Here is a 21,866-nt window from a genome sequence, read left to right as displayed (position 1 = left end):
CACATCAGCTTGCCCAGATCTTTCTCACTCTCGTTGCACTGAGTGACTGCATCACCTCATCACCACTTTCCCTCTGCTCTCAGCGAGACAGGACCGGGCAGAGCGCTGCTCCCCACTCAGGATCCCACTCTATGCATTGAGGGGGGGTGGGCGCAGGTGACACCCGGCTCGAGACCAACGGCCGCCGCGCTGCGGGAGTCCCTTAGCGGGTGTGTGTGCGTGGAGGCGGGCTGCCCTGTCGCGCGTGGGGCCGGGAGCGATCCCCCTGATTGGCGCCCGCCGCCCGCAGGTCGCCGCCTCCGCTCCCCGCTGGGGCTTTACTCCCCTCCTCCTCCTCGGAGGGAAAAGTCCGTGTGCTCGCGTCTGCCGCCGGCCCCCACATAAAGGCACGGGAAACGGAGCCAGCTGCAGCAGCGGTGAAAGGCGACCGCGGTGAGCAGCCCGGGGGAACCCGGTTCCTGCTGCCGCCCGGCTCCGGGACCTCTCTCGTTCTCTGCTGGAAAAGTTTTGCACGGAGAGCTCGGTGCGGTTCTGTCAAGCGGGGCTTCATCCTGCTCTCTGCGCCCCCCGCCCCATCGCCGCTTGGGCAGGAGCCGGAGGGCTGACGGTCATGGACGGGAGCCCGGCGCGGGGCTGAGCGGCGCTGGGAGCGAGGAGCGCTCAGCGATGACCCGCCGGGAGGGCTGACCGGGCGGCGGAGGCTCCCGGAGCCGCTCCTGGGACGTGGCCCCGTCTCCTCGGTATGGCGGGGGCTGCCGGTGGCGGAGGGCCGCGCTGCCCGCAGGCTGTCGGACTGTTGCTCGGGGCGCTGCTGTGCGGAGGTAAGCGGGGAGCGCAGCACCAGTTGATCGCGTTCGGGCTGTGCTGCTTCGCGGCTCCTCGGGATGGCCGCTTGTTTTCTGTTTTCCCTCTTCCTCCCCCCCCCCCCCCCCAACCCCCGTGTCTCTTCTTTTTCTCTTTACATCCTCTATCTGTTGTCTTATGCGTTCCCCCCCCCCCTCCCCCCCCATCCTCTTATTTCTGCTCTTGTGTTTATATGAATGGGAGCGAACCTTGCGAGCTTGCACGACTGAGATGAGAAGCGGAAAGTTTCCTTCTTTGTCGCGGTGTTTACAAACGCATCTTAATTATTGCTTGGTCATAAAGGGATCTTCTTTGTTGGAATGGGTGCTCCGGTGTGGAACGCGGTGGAAGCTCCAAGGAGCTCCGAGGCTCAATGATAGTGCTGAGGTTATGGAACAGCACCCTTGGAATTTGGAGTTGTGTAGTAAGAGCCCCAGGGAATGGATGCAAACCATTACCTGGAGGGAACGAGATGATTGCTATCAGGACCGCAGGGACAGCTGAGGAGCAGGTTTGTTTTAGCACAGAGGTCATTGGAATGATCTGAGTCTTATCACTGAACTTCTGTGATAGGAGTCACTTTGACAGAGCGAGATCTCTGAAGTGACCCAGGTGTGCAAACTGAGTGTGATCCAAGCAGGGGCTTCCGTGCAGAGCTGTGGGTGATTGCCATGTCTCAGCATGTCTTGTGATTATGCTGCGGCCGTGTTAGTTGTGGACATGTTCTGCTTTTTTGGGATGGAAACTTGCTAAGCTCTTTGCAGTTCCAGCTGTTGTAGTCATCCCTAGCAATAGGAAAAGAAATCATTTTGCTTTTTATCCTCTTAATATTAGTGATGCTGTTCGACTGACATAAGAAGATTACTAATAAAAGGCTTTTCATTGTTTAGTTTGATCCAGTCCTGCTGACCTCTTACTGGGGCAGTTGATTGGAGAGGCAGCATGGATGTTTACAGAAGTATCTTAAGAATGAAGCAAGGGTTGAATTGGTGGCAATATTTTTCCCATCCAGATTGGTGCAGAAAATAAAGTACATGGCAGGAAATTGCATGGCCTTTTACTGCCAGTCATTTTAATATAGTACATTAAAACTAATGGACATCCTTGTGACTCAATGTGCCATGAAAGTGCGATGTGAAGCGTGTAAATTATGGGATTTTGTTTTGAATGCTGCGATCTGGAGGTGAGAATTGTATTAGCCTCGTGTTCGCTTTCAGAGTCTGCAGGAGATTAAGAATTTTAAGGAGGGTCTGGCACCTTTCTAGGGCACTATATCTCTTCTGCCATGCAGCTTTTACAGTTACAAATGCATCTTCTCCAGTCAGCGTTTGCATAAGATTTAATAGAATTGGGTACTGACGTACGGACGCTTTCTTGTAAAAATATTTTCAGACAGAGAAATATGTAGGTGCTGCTTCGTGAGGGTGGCAGAAAGTGCTACAGTGAGAGGTTATAAACAACCCAACCTCATTAAGCTCTTTCTCTTTGCTGGAGCCTGGGTCAGCATTGACTCAGCCATGCTGTAAAACAGTCCATAGTGGTGCCACAGCCAGCCGCTACTGGCAGCAGCTGCTGGGGTTTTCTGGGCTGTTCTTAGAGCATAAAAGAGAAAATATTACTTCAGAGAAGGAAAGCTGAGCTTCTTAGCAGAGAATTTGCCTTTCTGCATTGATGGGCAGAGTAGTGTTGGGAAAAGAGCTGGTTAATTAAACTTATTAAATAAGGTGTTTGTATGGTTTCCTTGTGAGGCCCTAACAAGCATTTCATTTGTGCTCCCCTTGTGTATTTGCACTCTTTTTGTTGGTGTGTTAGGATAGCGATTGTTCTTGAGAGCCAAAGTCCAACTAAATGAAAGTCACTTTATAGCTCGTAAGCAAAAACGTTTGTGAATGTGCTGAGAAACTTACTATTATAGACAAGTTGTCATTTGCTATTTAAAGAGCTATATTTACTTCTCTGAACTCATTAGCATCTCCTATCAGGCCTGAATTTCTAAGAAAATTCTCCTGAAATGTTGCCTTAGGCCTCAGTGTGCCATTATGCTGTGGTTATTATCAAGCTAATAATGTTAATTCATTCAATCTCAAGAAAGAAGCTTGGCATTTCATTTAAGCCATGCCTCTAGTTAGATCAGGATGTATAAAAAGTCAGCGTGCAAAAGTGCTCTTGCATTTAGGTGCAAGTACATGCTTTACATACCAATTATTGGGTGCCTGTTCCCTAGGTGGAGGGTATATGTGTGTAATCATATTTACATAAGCAAATGCAGAGTGTGTATATATTCCTTTCAGGAAATGACCTCTTTTCAGCAAAGTGCTAATGCGTGTGCTTAAGCCTCTTTGTAGTCAATAGGAAGCATTCATGAGTTCGAGGTTAGATATTTTTAATTCTTTTCTTGAATCAGAGCACAAATGAAGTAAAGGCAAATGTACAGATCTATTTCATTATATAATGCATGGACAACTGAATTCTGTTTCATCTCATCTCTGAACTAAAACCGAAGAACAGCAATCAGAAAGGAAGAATCCTAAGTGACTCCTAAACATGAGTTTAAGGATGTTCAGTGAGAGGATTGATCCATTTGTCAGACAAGTGTGTGTGTGTGTTTGTGTAGATACATGGAAGAATCTTGTATCTTCAGTACAAGATAGTACTGAACATGACCAAATGTTACATTTGCATGGTGTTACCAGAGTTCCATGTACTCAGATAGTCTTTGTGCAAAAATACAAGCACGGTTGTGCATCCAGAGGCTGGTGTAGCACCTGCTTTTCTTCTGCTATTTTGTTAAACCAGAAAGATGTGATAAGTGGAACTTTCATTTGTATGAAATCAATTAATAAACAGCAAAGCATTAATCTTATTTCTAAATATTAGTAAGCATCGGCAAGTTACCTTCACTGAGATTTAAAGATCCAGATTTTATGGAGAGCTGGGATTCAGCTGTGCATTTTTTAACTCTCCTAGGGAAAGAGTACGTCGGCACCACTGAAAAGTTGTTCTTTAATGAACAGCTAGAAACTGTAAATAATGGTATATACACTAAGTATCTCAGATACTTAGATACACTAAGTATCTCAGAGCTGTTGTTCATAATTGTGGAAAGTGTTGTGTCTTCTCTAAGGCAGCTAGTCCAGAGACTGATAAGTCCTTCGCAGTGATGTGCAGTAACTTACTGGCTGGAGAACTTGCCTTTGTCTCAGTCAAACTCTTGTCCTGACTTGCTCTTGCAAGCCTGAGTCCTCTATATTTTATTCATTCTCCCTTACAGACTCAGTACCCTGGCAAAACAGTTTCACAGTGTTCAGCTCTTCAAGCAGTTGTACTGTTTTGTGTTCTGTGGACTGGCTCAGGCTCTAGTGACAGATGTGACCCCTTTGAAATCAGGACGGACAAATGGTGCATTGAAAGTTCATAGCTTCTGCAGTCTCCTCACTTAGAGGTATCTGCTAAAAGCCTGCAGATGTATCTAGCTTTGGAAATCATTTTACTCAAGTACTGCCTGCGTCTGTTTTAGTTAGTAAATGGAAATACTCCCTCTTTGTCTATTTGTTCACATTTTTTTGGGTCAATACACAGCCTCAGGTCACCATTTTTCTTTTCAACTCTAGTGAAATGACCCAGTGAATCCACTCTTCTATTTTCTTTGCGGTTCTAACGCATATTAATCTGTTGAGCTTGAATTCCATAAACAAAGTGTCAGCCCCATCGCTAAAATTACAGGCATCTTTACACCACTGGTCAATTAGCTGAGCTTTTCTTTAGGAAAGGACATTTTGACTAAGTAGTTTGCCACTACACTTAAGAAATGTGCTAATGTTGTACTATTGCACCACTGACATCTTGGGTCAGTAACTTTGCTCTTGGAGACAGCCTTTTCTGGCACTTCTTTTGCTTGAATAACACAGATCATCCTAATCATAGTTCCACTGCCATTATCAAATGCATTCTTTTACAACTGTAGTTTCAGCAACTTGACAGATGTAAACAGCTTGACATGGCTCCTTAAGTGGGCACTTTATTATATGCTGCAGTAAGAATTAAGTTGGATTTTACCATCAGCTAGTGCTACAAGTGTCATGTTCTAAGGTCAAGCACTTCTTTTGTTGTTTCTTGGATAACATTTTCAACTTCCTTCCAGAATTTTTATTAAACATGTGGTTTTGTAGAAGAGCAGTAATATTTTGTAATGGTATGATATTTTTATTGTAAATCCATTGGAGCACTACTTTATCCGCTGATTTCTGTTGCTACCAGAGTTTGTGTTTCAGTGCTTTATGTTGTATGTTCCTCTTGAAGAACTGGGAAACACAAACTTTCTTTAAGGAGAGATAGAACTGTTAAGTGAATTGTCCTGTTCAATAATTCAAAGCAAATTCAAGGTCACAAAACAGTGGTTAGAAATTTGGCATTTATAGGGAAATTTCAGCATCAAATAAGCATCTGAAAGACAGATATTTGAACAAATCCTTACTGGTCTCCTGGCACATGTGGAAGTTGGCTTCACCATACATGGAGAGGAAGCCTTAAGTAAAAGGTAAGCTGATATCCTGTGATACTGATACACTTGATTCTGCTTTTTGGCTGCAACACGGAACCATAGAGGGCAGACGTAAAAGTCTATCTACCACAGTAATGGTATTTCTAATGTATTACTTATGTAATTGCTGCCTTTTTCCACTTGATAAATATCTTTCAACTGAACTGTTCTGTCTTCAAAAATATGTTAAAAAGTGATTCTATTGCAAAACAAAATGGGGAGAGTTTGAAGCCATTTCTTCTTTTATTGTGCTTGTATCTAAATTCCATAACTTTTTCATTAAGAAACTATTTCAGAAAACAATCCTTTTGACTTCTTGTAAATGTATTCAAATAGGAACGTATAATAGGATAGATACTCTACAGAGCACATCATTATTTTTCTATAGTGTTGTTCTGATATTGCAAAAATGAATCACCTCAGTATGACTTGTGTGAAAAGATTAATCATTACAAATGTCTACTGAAAAGCGTTTTAACTTTACATAACAATTTAACTTTTCCTTTCATTCTCAATGGCAAGAAAAGCTTCAACATTAGTTTCTGCCCTTGTGAAATTCCATTTTCCAACTAGTTGCACTGCCTGAGGGTGCAGTACCTCACTGGCTTCAGCCAATGTAAATTGTTTCTGCCCTCTTCCAAACTGAACAACTCTCTTCTGCCAGCTTTGACATGCCTGATTCCTCTGAGAGCTGCTTCAGGGAGATAAAACACATTAAAAATATGGTTTTGTTTTGATGTTGTTTTTTTGGTTTTGTTTTTAATGAGAGGAAAGTTTGCATCACTGTGGGATCAATGAGAATGCTTGTATAAGGAATAACAAAAAGGATGGACTCAAGTTGGGGAGAGACTGTTTAAGTGATTACAGTACTGCAGCCTAACACTTAGAGCAGTATGGCTTTAATTTGTATATGTGACACCATAGTAAAAGAAGAGATTGTTATGGGAATTGCTTACATTATATATCCAATGCAGGATATTAAACACTAAGAGGTTAGAGAATGAAAGGCACTTGGTGAACCATGCCACTTTAATTTTTTGTGTTGGATGTTTTTCTCTTACTGTTGATCCTGTACAAATAATCGTGATGCTTCCATTAACGTAGTGCCTTATTTTTGACTAAAAGAAAAAAGTCAAAACCAACTAAAAATAACCCCCAAATGCAACAATGAATAAGAAAAACTGCAGTGCAATTAAAAACCCTGAATTTTTATTACAAACAGGACTGGTAGCGCTGCTTGTTACAATCAACATTAAGAGTTAGGTTTTAGTTTAAGTTCTTTCCCCGTAAATGCCAAGTATCTGCCTCAGATTGAGGGCTTTTTATTCCCAAAACTTCAGCCAAGAGTTCAGTGGTTTACAAGAACAAAGCTGTGCGTGGGGGGTGAGGGGGAGGGGAAAAAATGGATTTTCCTTTGTATAAAAATAGTTACTCTTACTTGAGAAGTGCTGATAGCCTTATGGAACTTGCCAAGAGCAGGACTTGTGAGATCTGAAGAAAGTCTGTGGTTGATTTGGTGGGATGTCAAGTCAAAAATGTTACAAACAACGTTAGCTTGTGACAAGGAAGGACTTGATGAATCCTTACAGTTAATGCTATGAAAATTGCCATGTGCTAGGCCTGTCCTAGGACAGGGCTGGGCCCTTCTTTCCTTGTGATTGCAGATCCTGTACTGCAGAAGTTTGACCTGGGCAAAGTGTAAGAGCTGTGGGTAGGGATGCTGTCCAACTTAATGCTCTCTAAATGCTCCGTCCCTCTCCCTAGCTGCAGGGGTGATTTCTGGAAAATGAAATTGCTTCAGTGGATTAAAAGAAGGACAAAAACTAGAGAGGAAGATATGGAGTGAAGGGAGTAAAATGAAAATGAAGTGTGAAAGTGTGGTCTCAAAGCTAGCAAGGGCAAGAGTAGGTCTGGGGGACAGGTGGGAGAGGGTCAAGCCTTCTGTGAAAAATGGAGACTAGAAATGAAGGGAAGAGTCTGCCTGGATGTAGTGTGGAGGAGGAGGTTAGGGTGAGGGTTTGCTAAGGAATCTTGGGGAAATAGCACTGAGGTCTGTGTCAAGGACAGTCTTGGGGTTGAGTCTAATACTGGAATAACAAAATGAGCAGAAATGTGTAGGGGAGCATGTTTAGGTTTAGGTCAGTTTCTGATAGAAAGAGAAACTCAGGCCTGAGCAGGTTGGGTCTAGGAGAGCACAGCCACTAGGATATGTTTTTAGTCAAAGCCTGGAATGTAGCAAAGGGCTGTGAAGTGAAGTATGTGGTGACGAAACCATTACATAAATTAGGAGCAGGTCTGCTGCAATGTCTCCCTGCCTCAAGGACCACTGTAATCAGGTAGAACTTTCCTGTTGGCATGAATAACTATGGATTCAGGCCCAGCTGCTTTCTATTTAAATTCATGATTTTAATTCTTGTAGTCTGCAAACTGAATTGCTTGGTGTACCACTACTCAGGGATCTGTGTTGGATTGATAACGGTGCCTGTTCTCTTACTGGGCTATTACAGTGATTTTCTTATATGCACTCATCTTCAGTGAGTTCTCAGTAGGTGGTGTGTATGTGCCAGTGGAGAATCTAATTATGCTTTATCCATCTTAAATCTTTTAAATCTCACCTATTTTTGCAAGCACTGAACTTGTCAATACTTGCACTTCTGCATTTTCAATGATGAGTTTAATATAGGATTTCTTTTGCGTATGCTTTGCTCTTCTAATGGATACTCTGATAGCTGATTTTGTTTCCCTCCTCCTGATGTGCAGTAGCGGACTGAATGGACTGAGAAGATGCTTTTTTTTGTGTACAACTGTAATTTGGGATTTGCAAATGAATCATACAGAGTCTTTTGTGAGAAATGCTATTGAATTTCTAGTGCTTTTAAATGCCTTCATGATTCTGTAGTTCATAATCATCCTGTCAATAACTTCAGAAAGAAACTATTAAAGGAATTCAGAAATTAAGGTACTCCTATGTATTCTTGTTCTTCTGTCTGCAAAGGGAGGATAAAGATGTACGTATTTTTTAGTGGGAATAGCAAGAAATAGTAAGCATGGTTCCCAGGTTTCTTTAATTCTTCCTTACGCTCTCTGTGTGCGTGACTGCTTAGGTACCTTCTGATTTCATTTGCTCATCTGTCAAATGGGAATGACTTGTAGCACTTGATTATCTGACTATCTTTCTGTTATCATAATATGAAAAAAGAATTTGGAGGGGGTAAAGTTGCAGATTCTTCTCACAAGATTTTTAACAGGTTACAAAGCAATATGAATTATTACTGTATGCCTTTTTTTGTTAACCTGAAATACCTTCCCTGATACGAGATCAGCATCACCTGATGGTATTCAGTAATTCAATGGATGTGTTCATTAGTTATATCTTTAGACTGAGTCTGTAAACTAATGTATCAGCAAAGTGATGGAGTGAATTTTCCCAGCTCCGTGTGAAGCAGTGGAATTGGTATGTTGTTCTCTTTTTCATCTGGAGCATTGTGAGCAGTCTGTGGGTGAAAATAGAGTGCTGGCCTAGAAAGGTCCGGAAAGATGTATAATGCAATGTCAATCTGGAAGGTCTTAACTTCATTACATTACACACCATTATTCAATGAATCGCAGATTCATGATGTTTCCATAGCTATTTAACAGACTGAAGTTGGATTTCACTCACTTTCAGGCTCAAAGCTTCACAGTTCCTCAAAGCTTCAGGCTTCCATTGAACTTTAGTCATGGTTTGGAAAATTCATTTAGAATTAAATTAGCTGTAGCAACAGAACTGTGACACTTTAATAAGAAGCATCAGATGACATTTAAACATGATCATGTAGTGCCGCAATGTCAAAACTGGTTTGAGGTAAAAATCATGCCTTCGGGCAGTGTTGTTCAAGAGGGTCACAAAATACAAACAGTTTATTTGAAGATTACTTATATTGATTTGTTTTTGTGTTAATCAAGAGGAGGACCCACATTTGTCAGTTGAACATGAAGTTCAGAATGTCTATAAGATTTTGGATCCTGACCTAGACCCTGAAAAGGATCTCACCCTTGTACGTTGAGTCAAACCAACAGCAGTCTAAATACACTTAGATTTTAGGAATACTCTGATCTTTTTTGTATTGTGTGTCTCATGTGCATGGTCTTTGTTTATCATTTAATAACATGATGTCAGATTGAAGCCTTATACTGCCGTGCACTCATGTCTTGTAATTCATTATTTTACTGGACTTTTATGAAATTAAAAATTGGGCTTTAGAATCTGTACATTAAATAACTACAAAGATGCTGGCATAAGTTGTTAGCTCATCAAATCCTATTTCCTTTATAGTTAAGGAAATTCTGCACTGTGGGCACTTGGTCAAGTTAAAATTTATCTACTTATTTCAGTAGGAGCCTCACCATTCATGAAGATTTCAGCCCACATGCATATTAGTCTGTATGTATCTAATAATTGGTAAAGTATCTTTGTTCTACCTGATTTTTACCATGTGACTTCCCTTCTTAAGAGAAGAAACACTAGATGAAGAGGACATTTCTAGTGTTGTTCATGGGCAAAGAGCAATTTTATGTGAATTCTTTTACAGCATTTACATATATTCATTTGCTGGAAGAGAGAAGCTAGTTCAAGATGCCAGATCTAATTTGGCACTGCTAGACACTTTTGGAGCTGAACTGACTTTGGATGTCTTTTTATGTGAATTAGCCTGTTTGTAAGTGGTAGATGCTGTTTGAAAAAGACTGTTTTGATGTCCTTTATAGGAGAATGTTTAGAACAATTCCTTGGAGTCTGTTCAAATTTTTCAGAATACATTTAATCAAAATAACATGACTGTTACAAGTAATAGAGTTTAAATATACTTATGCTTTTGTATTTCTTTGGGGTGAAAACTATGATAAAATACCACTAGAGCTCTATTATTCCATTCTTCATCTTGCTGTAGCCCTGCATGGGGTTTCAGGAGGCACAGAGAGAGGCTCTGATATTCTTGTGGATGTTTTGGCACCACAGTTTTTTGTTTCTCTCAGTCTTTATCTCCTAACAGATCATACTGGTCCTTTCTGTCTTCATCTCACTTTCGATGCTCTTGAGATGCTTTATTGAGATTTAAATTCTGTGCTGTAAATTCTATGCTGGTATGCTATAAATATAATCAACCCTATATGTGAGTTCATTCTAAAGATGTGTTTTTGTTCCATGCCCCCTTTTCTTCCCCCCAACATTTATAACTTTCAACTGAAAATGAAATCAAACTGTGTAAGTCTTAAGGAAACTGTTTTGAAGTAACAGAAAATGCAAACCACGTGGAGTACTCAGAATGTGAAGACTTAGTTTACGAAGTCTTCCTTTGTAAAACTAACTCCAGTGGGTTTACTAAGCAATATTTCAAAGCAGTTTGAGATGAAAGGTCTGTGGTGTAATTCATTGCATATGTGATAACTCTTAATGGATCAGTATTGTATCAAAAAAAAGGTCATGGGAGTAAAATTCTTTCTGCGGGGGACCCGAGTTGGTATTTAAAGGAACAAGTTTGTTTGTGGTTTTATCTGAGTGGCAGATATCTGCATATCAGAACATCACATCTAGATTAATTGGTCAGCGCCATACACTTTTTCTTGTACACTTGTAATACTCTTTTGAAGTGGAACTTTCTCAAGCTGTAACAATTTTGGCTGATGTTTTTTAAGTTGCATGTTTTCCAACTGATTTGAGAAAGCTTCTGTGAAATGGTCTGATTGTTTCCAAGAACAAAGCCAGCTAGAAACTGAGTTCTAGCCAGCAAGAATCATTTCCCTGAGTAGTACTATTTGGGTTAAATCCTGCCGTTTTCACTGTTAGAGGCAAAGATAAATGGCGTTTTCCTTAATCTCTTTCTGAAGTGATGATGAATAAAAATGAATGCTAGCATTCATACATAAATAAGATTCATGACTGCAGATAACACCTGCAAGCATGTACCTGCATTAAAAAAAGCACATAAAACTGAGATAAAAATGTTTTTGGAACTATATAACTTTTGGGCAACTTCCATGATAGTTCTGTTCTAAGTTGCCAGAGTTCCGAGTCTGAAAATTGAGTATACTCTATTTTTAATGTCAAATCAAGAGGATGACAGTGATGTTGCTTATAAATGTTGTCTCTGTGGGGCACACAATCTCAGATGGGGAGATGTTTCCCTTTAACTTTTGTAAGCCATCTTGGGACCAATTTTTAGGGCAAAAACTGAAGCTACAGAAGCCACCTTCCATGATTTCAGAATGCCTCATTCCTTTGTTCATTTTTATGCTGAGCAAGGGTGGAAGCGATCTCTGGGGATGAAAGGGGTTAAGGAACAGGTGGCTGTTTATGGCTCTGCTGTCTCATTTCATGCACAGGATGGGTACCTTCCTGGGGGAAAAATAACTTTGTTGTTCTGAATGAGGTTATTGTTTGTGAACTTCCACTTTATTTGTTACAGGATCTGTAAGGTGCATAGATGAAATGGGCTCAGCATGAGTTTAACTTCTGAATCTATGCAGAGAATTTTCATCATTTTTCAGCATAAATGGTCTGTGGCTGTCACTATTTTTCACACTTGGTGGTGGTGACAGCATCCTGGAAAATACTTTTAGTAGCCCATTGAAGACCACGTGACTGCCCTTGTGAGCCAAATGCAAACTGCAGAAGGAAGATAGGAAGGGGATACATGATCCTGAACATGTTATGTTACCATTCAAAAACTTCCCTAGGCATTCAGGAGCTTGCTTTCTGAATCCTTGTTTTATTTTTACTTTCTATATCCAGACACGCTGGGTGGGTTTGCAGGTTAGCTTGTAACTCATGGAAACAGCAAAGACTAAACAAAGATAAAGTTGGTTGAAACAGTTTAGTAATGCTCTGGGGCATTATTTTATGTTCTTGTTCCTTCCACGGGGTTAATGTCATACTTTAAGGAAAGGAGATTTCCATGCTATACTTTTAGATGTTCTAAAGAAGAAGTTTAGATCTATCCTTAGAGTAAGCAAGGGATTTGCTCTGAGTTAATGCCAATACTGTATTCCTCAAGAAGGGAGGCCATAGGTTTTCTAAATAAGGTTTTGTATTAGCAGATACTTCTGAGTTTAGTTACTAATTTAGCTGGGATGCAGTTAAAATTGCAGAAAATGCTGTCCTAGGAAATTGTTGTGCAAGTGAATGAGTTAATATTTTTTAAAGGCTTTGTATGATGCCATGGAAAGTAACATAAAATTGCACTGGAGTAGTAATAGTTCAGTGCAACACTTAAATATTGTCTTGGATTAGTACATAGGGTTATACATAATGATTGAGAAATGGTGAGCTGCTGTCTATTCTTTCAGCCTTAGAAAAGAACTTATTTGGAAGCATGAATGTCATTAAAGGCTGTATCTGAATGCATATGTATGTGGGCATGAATTAAGTTAAGTCTGGATTTCCTTATTACTTTTTTTAGTGCTTTACTTGGCAAATGTAACATTCTTTTTTCTTTTTGTGAAGAAACCTTCTGGCTCATTGTAGGCTATTCCTGCTGCTTTTTAATATCCTTTGAGATTGATTCATGAAGTGCCAACATCTTGAACTGTGGAAAAAGAGTAAGATTTTAAAGATGCTGAATACATGGGAATGGATTTGAATTCAGACTCTTTCAGTGCTGTTTTAATCTGAAAGAGACATCTTGTGATTCAAAGAACTTTAGCTGTGAAGTAAAACCATTAACTCCTTCAGTTCTATTTTGATAAATACACACCATTAGTTAGCAAAGAGTGTAGAGAGTGTTTGGATCTGGTTTATTGGAATAGTTCAGGAAATGAGGTATTTCTCAGGTAACTTTTTAGTATGCTAGTATATGAAAACTACTTAAAGGAAACATTTCTCCAAATAGGTAGATGAATGTCACTTATACAAAAGCATTCTTGAATTCAAGTGACTTGATTTTAGGATAGGTAAATGTATGTTTGTTTCAGCTAGCTGATAGTTCGTTGCAGAGTAGAGACACGATGTACTTGCAGGTTTTTAATGTGGTAATTAATATTTTGAGAATGGTTTTTTATTTACTGTAGGGAGAACTGACCGTAAGGAAAACTTTTCATCTTTCAAGGTGATAAGATCCTTTGGAAGGTAGCATGTATAGATTATTGAGATGCTCTGTTAATTCACTGTTGTCCCAGAAGAAGGAAGTGTTAAATATTTAGAGAGGAAATCAGAAGTGTCTCTTTAAAGAATCAGAAATCCATTTGGTGGTTATAAGGTTCCTGGATGCTTTCTAAAGTGCCTATTTTTGCTCCATGTGATTTTATTTTCATCTGTTTACTTGCTCCTTACTGGCAAAATTCAGAGCAGAAGATTCCTTAGCCGAGAAGCCAGAATTTTATCCTAGTATACTTCTGGTAAGAGGGCTTTCTTGAAAGTAAAGTGCTTTGTGTTCTCTTTTATTTTCCCTGTTACTATAGATATGTTATTTGTAGTTCAGATAGTTTATGGAACTTGTTTATTTTCCTTAGGCTTATTTTCTCACTTTTATTTTATTTTATTTTATTTTATTTTATTTTATTTTATTTTATTTTATTTTATTTTATTTTATTTTATTTTATTTTTCCCTTATGTCATCTATTAAAAAAAGAAATCTCAAAGGAAATGTGACATTTAAATAATTGTAACTAAGACCAGAAGTCCTTAATTTAGACAGCGCTGCAATGCTGTCTGTATTACAGAAACACAAGCCTTTCTTTAATAAGCAGAATTGACCTGGAGGATTTCTCATAAGTTTAGTGAGGTTGGATGCATCATGGTGTATTCTGAAACCTAGACTGAAATGCAGAGTTTTAATACAGGTGGTGAATCCAGAAGCTCTGCTTCATTCAAGTCTGGATTTGAATGAAGCACATGGGACTGTCTGCTCTGTACTTAGAACAGCTCAGTATATCACCAAAACAACGTCTGACAGTTTAATTTACTGCTATCCTTACTCAAGCTGCTCACATCCAGATTATACGCAGACACATCTGCAATTATCTTTGATTCTTTCCAGTCCCTGGATCTGTCCCCAATAGCTGTGTAGACACAGGCATTGTACTCTTACCTGTGACAGCAAGTCCATCATTTCCATACCATGTGGACCAGGTGCAGATTTGGGCTTTGGCCAGAACAAAGTTGATTGCCTCTTGTTTTATACTTTGCTTGTTTTTTAAGTGTGGCCATTATGTTGGCCAAGTACCCATAATAAATTATTTTTATGTACCTAATTCATTCTCAATGAAACACACCAATCCATTAAGGATTCTGCACTAAAAACTGTAGCTCATTATGTGTTTTTTGTGGTGTATGACATCAGTAGAATGCCACAAGTTAATTACATTCTTAATTACAGCTTTGTATTGAATTAGGGACCTATTATACATAGAATAATTGAAAACCTGCTGAGATCACGTCTGCTAACATCTAATTGTATCCCATGATTTTTTCCCCCCCTAAACTTTAAATAAAAACTGGTATTTCATTTAGCATGGTTTTAATTAATTGACAAGAGAAATGTAATTAGAGCTGAGGCAACAGACCAACTATATTAAAATAATCACTCCCAAATTAATCATGTTTTGGGGAACAATTAAGTTTCCAGAACAGAAGCTGTTCTATTGCATTTCTGGAAAACCTTGGGCAGGCACAGCTGAAGAAAGCACTTGCTGCTCATAGAAGAGGAGGAAGAACTGGATATTAAGAGGTATTCAGAGTCCTCTTTCAACCTAAAGAAACTTGATATCTTCATAGCCTCAGGCATCAGTGACCTAAGGGTAGCACAGGGAGAGTACCTAAAAACCATAATTTGCCTGAGTGTTCTGAGGAGCAGGATGTGGCTGTATGGTACCAGCAACACAAGAGACTACTGGTGACCTGAAGAGCTGAGATGTTATCCCCAATCTGAAAATATCTGCCCACTCCTACCGTTGATATCAAGAAGTAGTTGAATTAGTTAACAAGTTAGCTGAATTTCAGGATCTAGAAGTGAAAATGTTGATTGGTTTGTGAGATGGCTCAACAAAACATTATCTGATCTTAGGCAGGACTGCATTTTGAAGGAGTTATTTAATGATGTGCTTCTGAATAATATTTTTTAATGACTATTTCTGAGGCTGAAATGTAAGCAGGAAGTTTGGATGTGTCCCTATTTTATTTTCCTTTTATAGATGACTTGAAAATTGCTTTTGGAAATGATTATTTTATATGCTATTTATACTATGTATACAGAGCCATTTATTTAAACTACAATAAAGCTTTAATTCCAGGATTGAGAGTATCATCTTTTTTTTTTTTCTTTTCCAGAAGGATTCATTTATTTCAAGAAATAGTTATGTTTCCCGTTTGTAGCCTTAGTTATAGAATACAATGTTTTTCTTGTTGATATTCTTCAAAATTAATGTTGGCATATTTAAATCTGCCTATACATAAATATGCACATGCTTTGTTTATAAGTGAAGAGCATATGTGAGGATAAAAATGATGCATGAGAGCAGGTTTCAGAGATCTCACTGTGCCTGGACACAAGCAGAAACACTGAGTACATCAACTGCAAACTGGCCGGCAGCCATAGCACATAGAATGATGGGAACGTTTGCCTAAAAGACTAGATTGTGTCAGGCGTGACTAAGCAGGAATTCTAGCTAAGATGTGTTAGCACATTGAATGCATAGAGGAAAATAAGAATGTTTGTGTTCTTATCTTTGTTCACTTGAGATGAGATTAGATATTTTTTTAGCATAAAAATTATGGAGAGAGGGAGGAAACCAACTGTGCATCACATATACATTGCAGACCAAGAGTATTCAGTATTGAGATAAAATTTAGATCCAGGCTGCTTGCGTAGAGCTCACATTGTGATAAGCCTTGGTGGACAAAACAAGGGGACCAGAAGCCTAAATTGGTGAAATTAACCAAGTTGACAAGTGATTTCTGGAGAATTCCTGTCTTCTGAAGGCTGTACAAGTGCTTACATGGAATGAACTGACAGTAATGGGCAACTGTCTTTCTCATCTCCCTCCAGTTTAACTTAAGCCTTCCATTTTTCAGCGATAATACTAAATGAAGTATCAGTTGGACAGCAGCCAGGTGTTGGCACATGGCAGAAGGTTTTAATTCTGCTTTTAGAAACTTGATAAGTGGTGTGCTAATATAAGCACAACCTCCCTTCTCAGTTGGACAGCTTGAGAGTGAAGATGAGCATGACACTGCCATATCGTGGTGTTTTATGTTAGATCTTGTTAAAGCTCTAATTGTTACAGCTGTCTCTGTAACATGTTGTCTCAGTATTATAACATCGATTTGATTATATGCAATGACAGTAACTAGATAATAATTATCTGTGAAGATTTTGCCTCTCAGTCATGTACATTTTTTCCCTGTTCTGTTCATATGCTGATGCTGCTCAGGATTCATAAATGCTTCTGTTCTCTTTCATCCCCCTCCCAGTTTCAGCACAGAAATCTGTGTTTCTGAGAAAACAACAAGTGCATTTACCTGCTTTATATCTGAGATTCCATCACTTCTTCAGATGCATTTCAGCCTTGGTGTATGCTGTAACTTGTGTCCAGGACAAACTGATGGTGCTGTAGCATGTGCTTCTGATGGTTAGTACAGATGTGATGTCAGTAGAGAAATTAAAAGCAGAATATCTCTGATGCACAAATGGAGTGATGTTAGTGTTTTAATATTAACTGAAATAGTGCTTTTTATCTTTCTTTTTCATTCCCAGCAGATTTTAACCCCATCTACTCTTCAGCAAATCTTTGTGCTTCTCTTTCTTTGTAGTTTTACAGGGGAAATGCTTATTTGTTCTGTGGCTCCTAAATTTAAGTGTGGTTTTACTGTGAATTGCTGTGGAAAGATCAGTGTAGGAAAGCAGTGACTCTTTCATCTTGTGACTGCTTTTGTTTTGGAACAACCGTGTACAAATTAGAGATGAGCCTCAGGGTTATTTCTCACATTTTTTATATTGGGAATTTTCAGAATTAGTTTGGATTTTCACAGAATGGTGTGGCTCTGCATGACTGGAAAAGCTGCATCTAGATGCTCTGGCTGTTAGCACTGGATGGATACACAGAAGAACGTGCTGCTCTTTGGACTCATTTACCTGAGTAGTTTTGTTAGTGTGTGACACAGTAACAACTGTTTAGGGAATGGAAACTGTATTTGTGTCTACCACTGATTCACAAGACAGACTTGTAAGTGATGACTCAGAAAGGTGAGAATGTTGAGTGATTTGATTCGGACTGGTTGCATTAGTATTAGCCAAGCAGAATGTACAGCTGTGTACCTTTCGCTTCTCAGCATTTTCTGACAAGTGTTGTCATGTGAACCAGGCCTCCCTCTGCAAATTTTAGAATTCTGATTTAGAGAAATGCTGAGTATCCACATCTCACCAAATTGCCAAGTCCAAAAGGCCCTTTAAAAGAGCATTCCTGGAATTTTATAGAAGGGCTCTTTCAGCATAGTCTGGTTAGTGCAGTGATGCTTTTGTTAACTATTGGCTGTTCAGTTGCCCTCAACCATTGGAGTGATGTGCAGTGTGATATGGTCAGATGCAGGATGTCTGGAAGGATTATCTTATGTGTCACTTGAAAGAAAATTGATCTAATTGCTGTTCTGAGATGAGATATCAGCTGAGCATGTAGTTTGCAATGTGTTTTGTTATGATTTGTCCTACCACAGGCAAGCAACAATAACATTAGTGTGGGGGGGATAGAGGAGTGGTGTGTTGATTATTGAAGATGTGGAAGGAGTTCTACCTCTGAAAAACATAGAGAACTTTTTATAGCAACCATGAAGGGCCCAACATTTGTCTGATGATTCACTACTTCTGCCAACTTCTAGTTTAAAGGTGGGTTCTCTTTATTTAAATAGATCGATGGTTCTGAAGGAAGCAAATTTAAAAATGAATAAATAAATCCTTTCAGCTTAGGAGTGTTGCTTTCCTTCCAGCTGTGCAGAAGGTGAATTTGATTGCTTTCATTTGTTATTTTGTGGAATTCATTTGTTTCCTTGCAGTAACTGAGGAAGCCACTTACTTTTTCGTTATATGTCAATTAGTAAATAAGAACAAAATTATAAGTTCCCCCTCGATCTCTTATGAAATTGAATCATCCTATTCAGGAAGAGGAAAAGGGAAAAAGTTTTCAGACTGCTCCTTCCATGTGCCCCAGGTTGACTTTCTGTCATCTTTATGTAAAAAAATGCTGCTGTTAATTATAATCACTGGTAGAATTTGTGAAGCTACTGAAGAGTATGCAGAGCTCTGGAGTTGATGCTAGAAGGTAGTGAGCTCTGGGAGGGTCTGACATCAGGAATCCTAGAGCCAGAGAGGGTCAAATGGTTGCTTGGAGCTATGGATGATAGGTTACGTTTGAGTCATGCTTCAAATTAAGGTGTATGATAAATTATTTGGCTGTTTCTAGGTTGGTACTTAAAGTAATACCTAATGTGATGGCTGAGTAAGCGTGCTTTAGTATAGCATTGGCATGGGTCAACTTGCTACAGAAGTCGTAGTTTTCTTCTGTTCATAACAGAAAAAGGCTTCATTTTATTATACCATGATATGTCAGGGAAAACAGTACATTAATTTAGCTGATCATTTTGTAATTTCATCTTAAAAATGTTAGGCTCAGATTGCACTGACTTTTCATGAAGCTCCTTCCTTCTCTGCAAAAATGTGTGTGTATACATATAGTATATAAACATATATGTATAATATAGGAAATATTTTGGTGATCTGCCTTTATGTCTGACTTGTATTTGGCATTCACAAGTTATGTGCAAATCTGTTCTTATGATGAAGGGTGGCAAGGATGTTACTTCAGGTTTGTTTGCTTAGTGATGCGCTGGTTTACAGCCAGAAGGGATGAGGAATTGGAAGGTTGCTTTTGAACTCAGTGACAGATTGCCAGGGGAACGGGAGCTATAAAGCCATTCATTTGGCTATCCTCTGGGGAGAGTCAGCCATCCATCCAGCTGAGTCAGCTAGAGCAATAAGGCAGGAGAAACCTGCCAGCCAACCACTTAGAAAATGTGCTAGCTGCTTTTGGAGATTTTGTTAATCAGATTAGTTTAACAAGGCTCAAGAAGAGAACTGACCGTGTGGTCACAGGAAAAAGTAACCTAGTAAGAGAAATGGCTAGTGACAACAGGTGGAATAATTAGCATTTTCTAATGTGTAAGGCTGTTCAAGTAATAGACATTTAGCTGCATATTTTCTTATTGCAGTGCTGTTATACTTTCATGTCAATACCTGTACATGGATTAATTTAAAGTGGTTGACACACATGGGTTTTGAATTCACTTCTTCCCACCTCTTCCCATGTTGCCTTCTTTTATATCACTTTTCTGTACAGTTAAGCATTGCTCACGAATTAATCCATTTCCCCCCAGGCTCATGTGCTTTAGGTAGACTCCTGATACTTTCATGTGTAAACCATGAGAAGGATTGTACTGGGCTCCTTGTCGCTTTGTTATCTTTCTGCTATAGTATTAAGAATTCAATCTCAGCTCCTTTTTGTGAGGGTGACTTTCTCCGCTGCAGAGGATTTTGAAGAAGCAGACAAAGGTATCAAACAGAAGTTGTGTTCCGTGAATGTAAATAGGTCCTGCACCATAATTAGTGACATTTCTTGTGCTGAACTGGAGGCTCTGTATTTTCATGGGAAAGTCCGTTTGATGTGTACCATCCCTAATTTCTGCAGTACTGAATAACCAGGCTTTAATTCTGCTGTAATGAACCGTGTGTTAATGCTACAGCTTTCTGTCCAGCCAGAAGCCAAAACACCATGTCTGACTTTGTAATGAATCTTGCAGTCATCGTGTTGACTCCGTGGGTAAGCTTTTGTTCCAAATCTGTCCTCGGCTATTGCTAGTTTTCATTGAAACCTGCAATACATCCTACATTTGTGCTTGGGTTTACTCAGTTTACTGACTTTCCAGTGGAGTGTGAATGCTTCATACCCTCAAGGGTGTTTCCTTGCTGGTTTTCAAACAATGAATGTGAAAGAGTGGAACCAACTAGAGCTGTTCATATTGTGCAGCTTAGGTTTTTATTTACAGTTTTATGTTTTTTTTTTTTCTGTTATGTTTCTTTAAGATATGAGTTGAACAGAACTAGCAAGGAGGTGGAGGTTTGCTGTGTATCTCTAGATGGAAAGGGTTATTTGTGCAGCCACTTGTTTCTTGGTATGCCTCTGAATGAGAACTCTTGTTTCTATTTTCTGATCAGTAACTGTATCTTTTTTTTTTTTTTCCTGGGATTTTTCTACAACAATATTGATTTATTTGTTCATTTTTAGGTTGCAAACAGAACATATTTAGTTTTGCATGTTGTCAGCATCGCGTAGTCACATCCAGGGAGATGCTGAGTGGGTTCATAGGCAGCTCAGTACTGGAAATGACTGTATGATCCAGTTCTATTACTGGCTCTCACCAGATGTAGATAAAGAATGTGAGTACAGCTTAATATCTGCTGTAACTACTGGTCTATGAGATAGGTTTCTTCTGAGTTGTGTTGATTTGCAGGCAAGTGTGAGTAGCAGTGTAGGTTTACCTATAGAGTCTAACCTAATTCAAGTGCATACTAGTGTTCTTTGTCTGCACAGCTTATCTCCATCAGCATAGCTGTTACTCCTGAGAGTATGTGTTCATTCATTGCATCTCAGTGTGGCAGTCAAAGAATTAATTACTCTGAGAAGGGACAGGCCTCTTCTAAAGAGTTTCACAACTTCAGCTTTTAATGGATCTGCGTCCCCTGCTGAGGCTGCACCGCAGCTTGTCAAAGCATTCGAGGCGGCTGCACGGGTCAGCGCTTCCCAATGGAGGGACACTGTTAGAGGAACCGCGACACTGGTTCCTAAGGCTGATTTACTTAGAGCTGGGGGGAGTGAGGGAACTGGGGGAAGGGAAACTTGTAAGCTTTTGGGTCACCGTTCACAGGAAGCAGATTTTGAAATTCTCATTTAAGAGATGGGGGAAAGGAGTACTGTACTTAAACACCGGTTACTTGTACGTTCAGGCATTAACCTCACTCACAGGCTGCTTTCTAAACTGATTGCCTAAATGGTCTGTCGGCAGCTGTGCTGGTTGTTTGTTTCATTATCTAATGTCACTTATTGATTTTCATTAAAAACATGTCAGCATTGATTTTTCTAAAGCACCATCGGAAATGCATTCTGACCCTTTTTTTTTCCTGTTGAATCCACTGCGGTCTCCCACTGAATTAGTCTAAAGCGGGATTATTTTCTGACTAAGAAAAGTTGATTAAATATTTTGATGTATGAGTGGTTAAGACCACTTTAAGAACAAAGCATACCACAGGGAAATGAACTGAGACAAGGGAAATGCTGAAAGGGAGGATGCTATAAAACAGGCACTTTGTCCATTCATGCATTCTTATTTAAAGCTAGTGATGTAAATCAGCTGAAGATCTGGACTGTGTGTTGCCGTCAGTTTACACACTGGATTGCATATATCATA

The 21,866-nt window shown here is 39.5% G+C and overlaps 1 protein-coding gene across 3 annotated transcripts in view; it reads left to right on the top strand.

The window, feature by feature from the left end:
* Positions 1-378: 378 nt before the first annotated feature.
* Positions 379-21,866, top strand: part of TMEM132C (transmembrane protein 132C) — a 156,686-nt gene continuing 135,198 nt past the window's right edge. For all 3 annotated transcript variants that reach the window (XM_085509482.1, XM_085509481.1, XM_015878410.3), the window contains exon 1: positions 379-821. Coding sequence is in view for 2 of the 3 variants with exons in the window: in XM_085509481.1 (XP_085365607.1) it covers positions 743-821 (79 nt within the window). In the remaining variant the exon portion in view is untranslated. The remainder of the gene's footprint in view (positions 822-21,866) is intronic.

The sequence above is a fragment of the Coturnix japonica genome, chromosome 9 (genome assembly GCF_054131305.1).
Source record: "Coturnix japonica strain WE chromosome 9, WE-NBRP24, whole genome shotgun sequence".
NCBI lineage: Eukaryota > Metazoa > Chordata > Aves > Galliformes > Phasianidae > Coturnix > Coturnix japonica.
The sequence above is the reverse complement of the archived record's forward strand: the minus strand, read 5'-3'. Positions and strand labels throughout refer to the sequence as shown.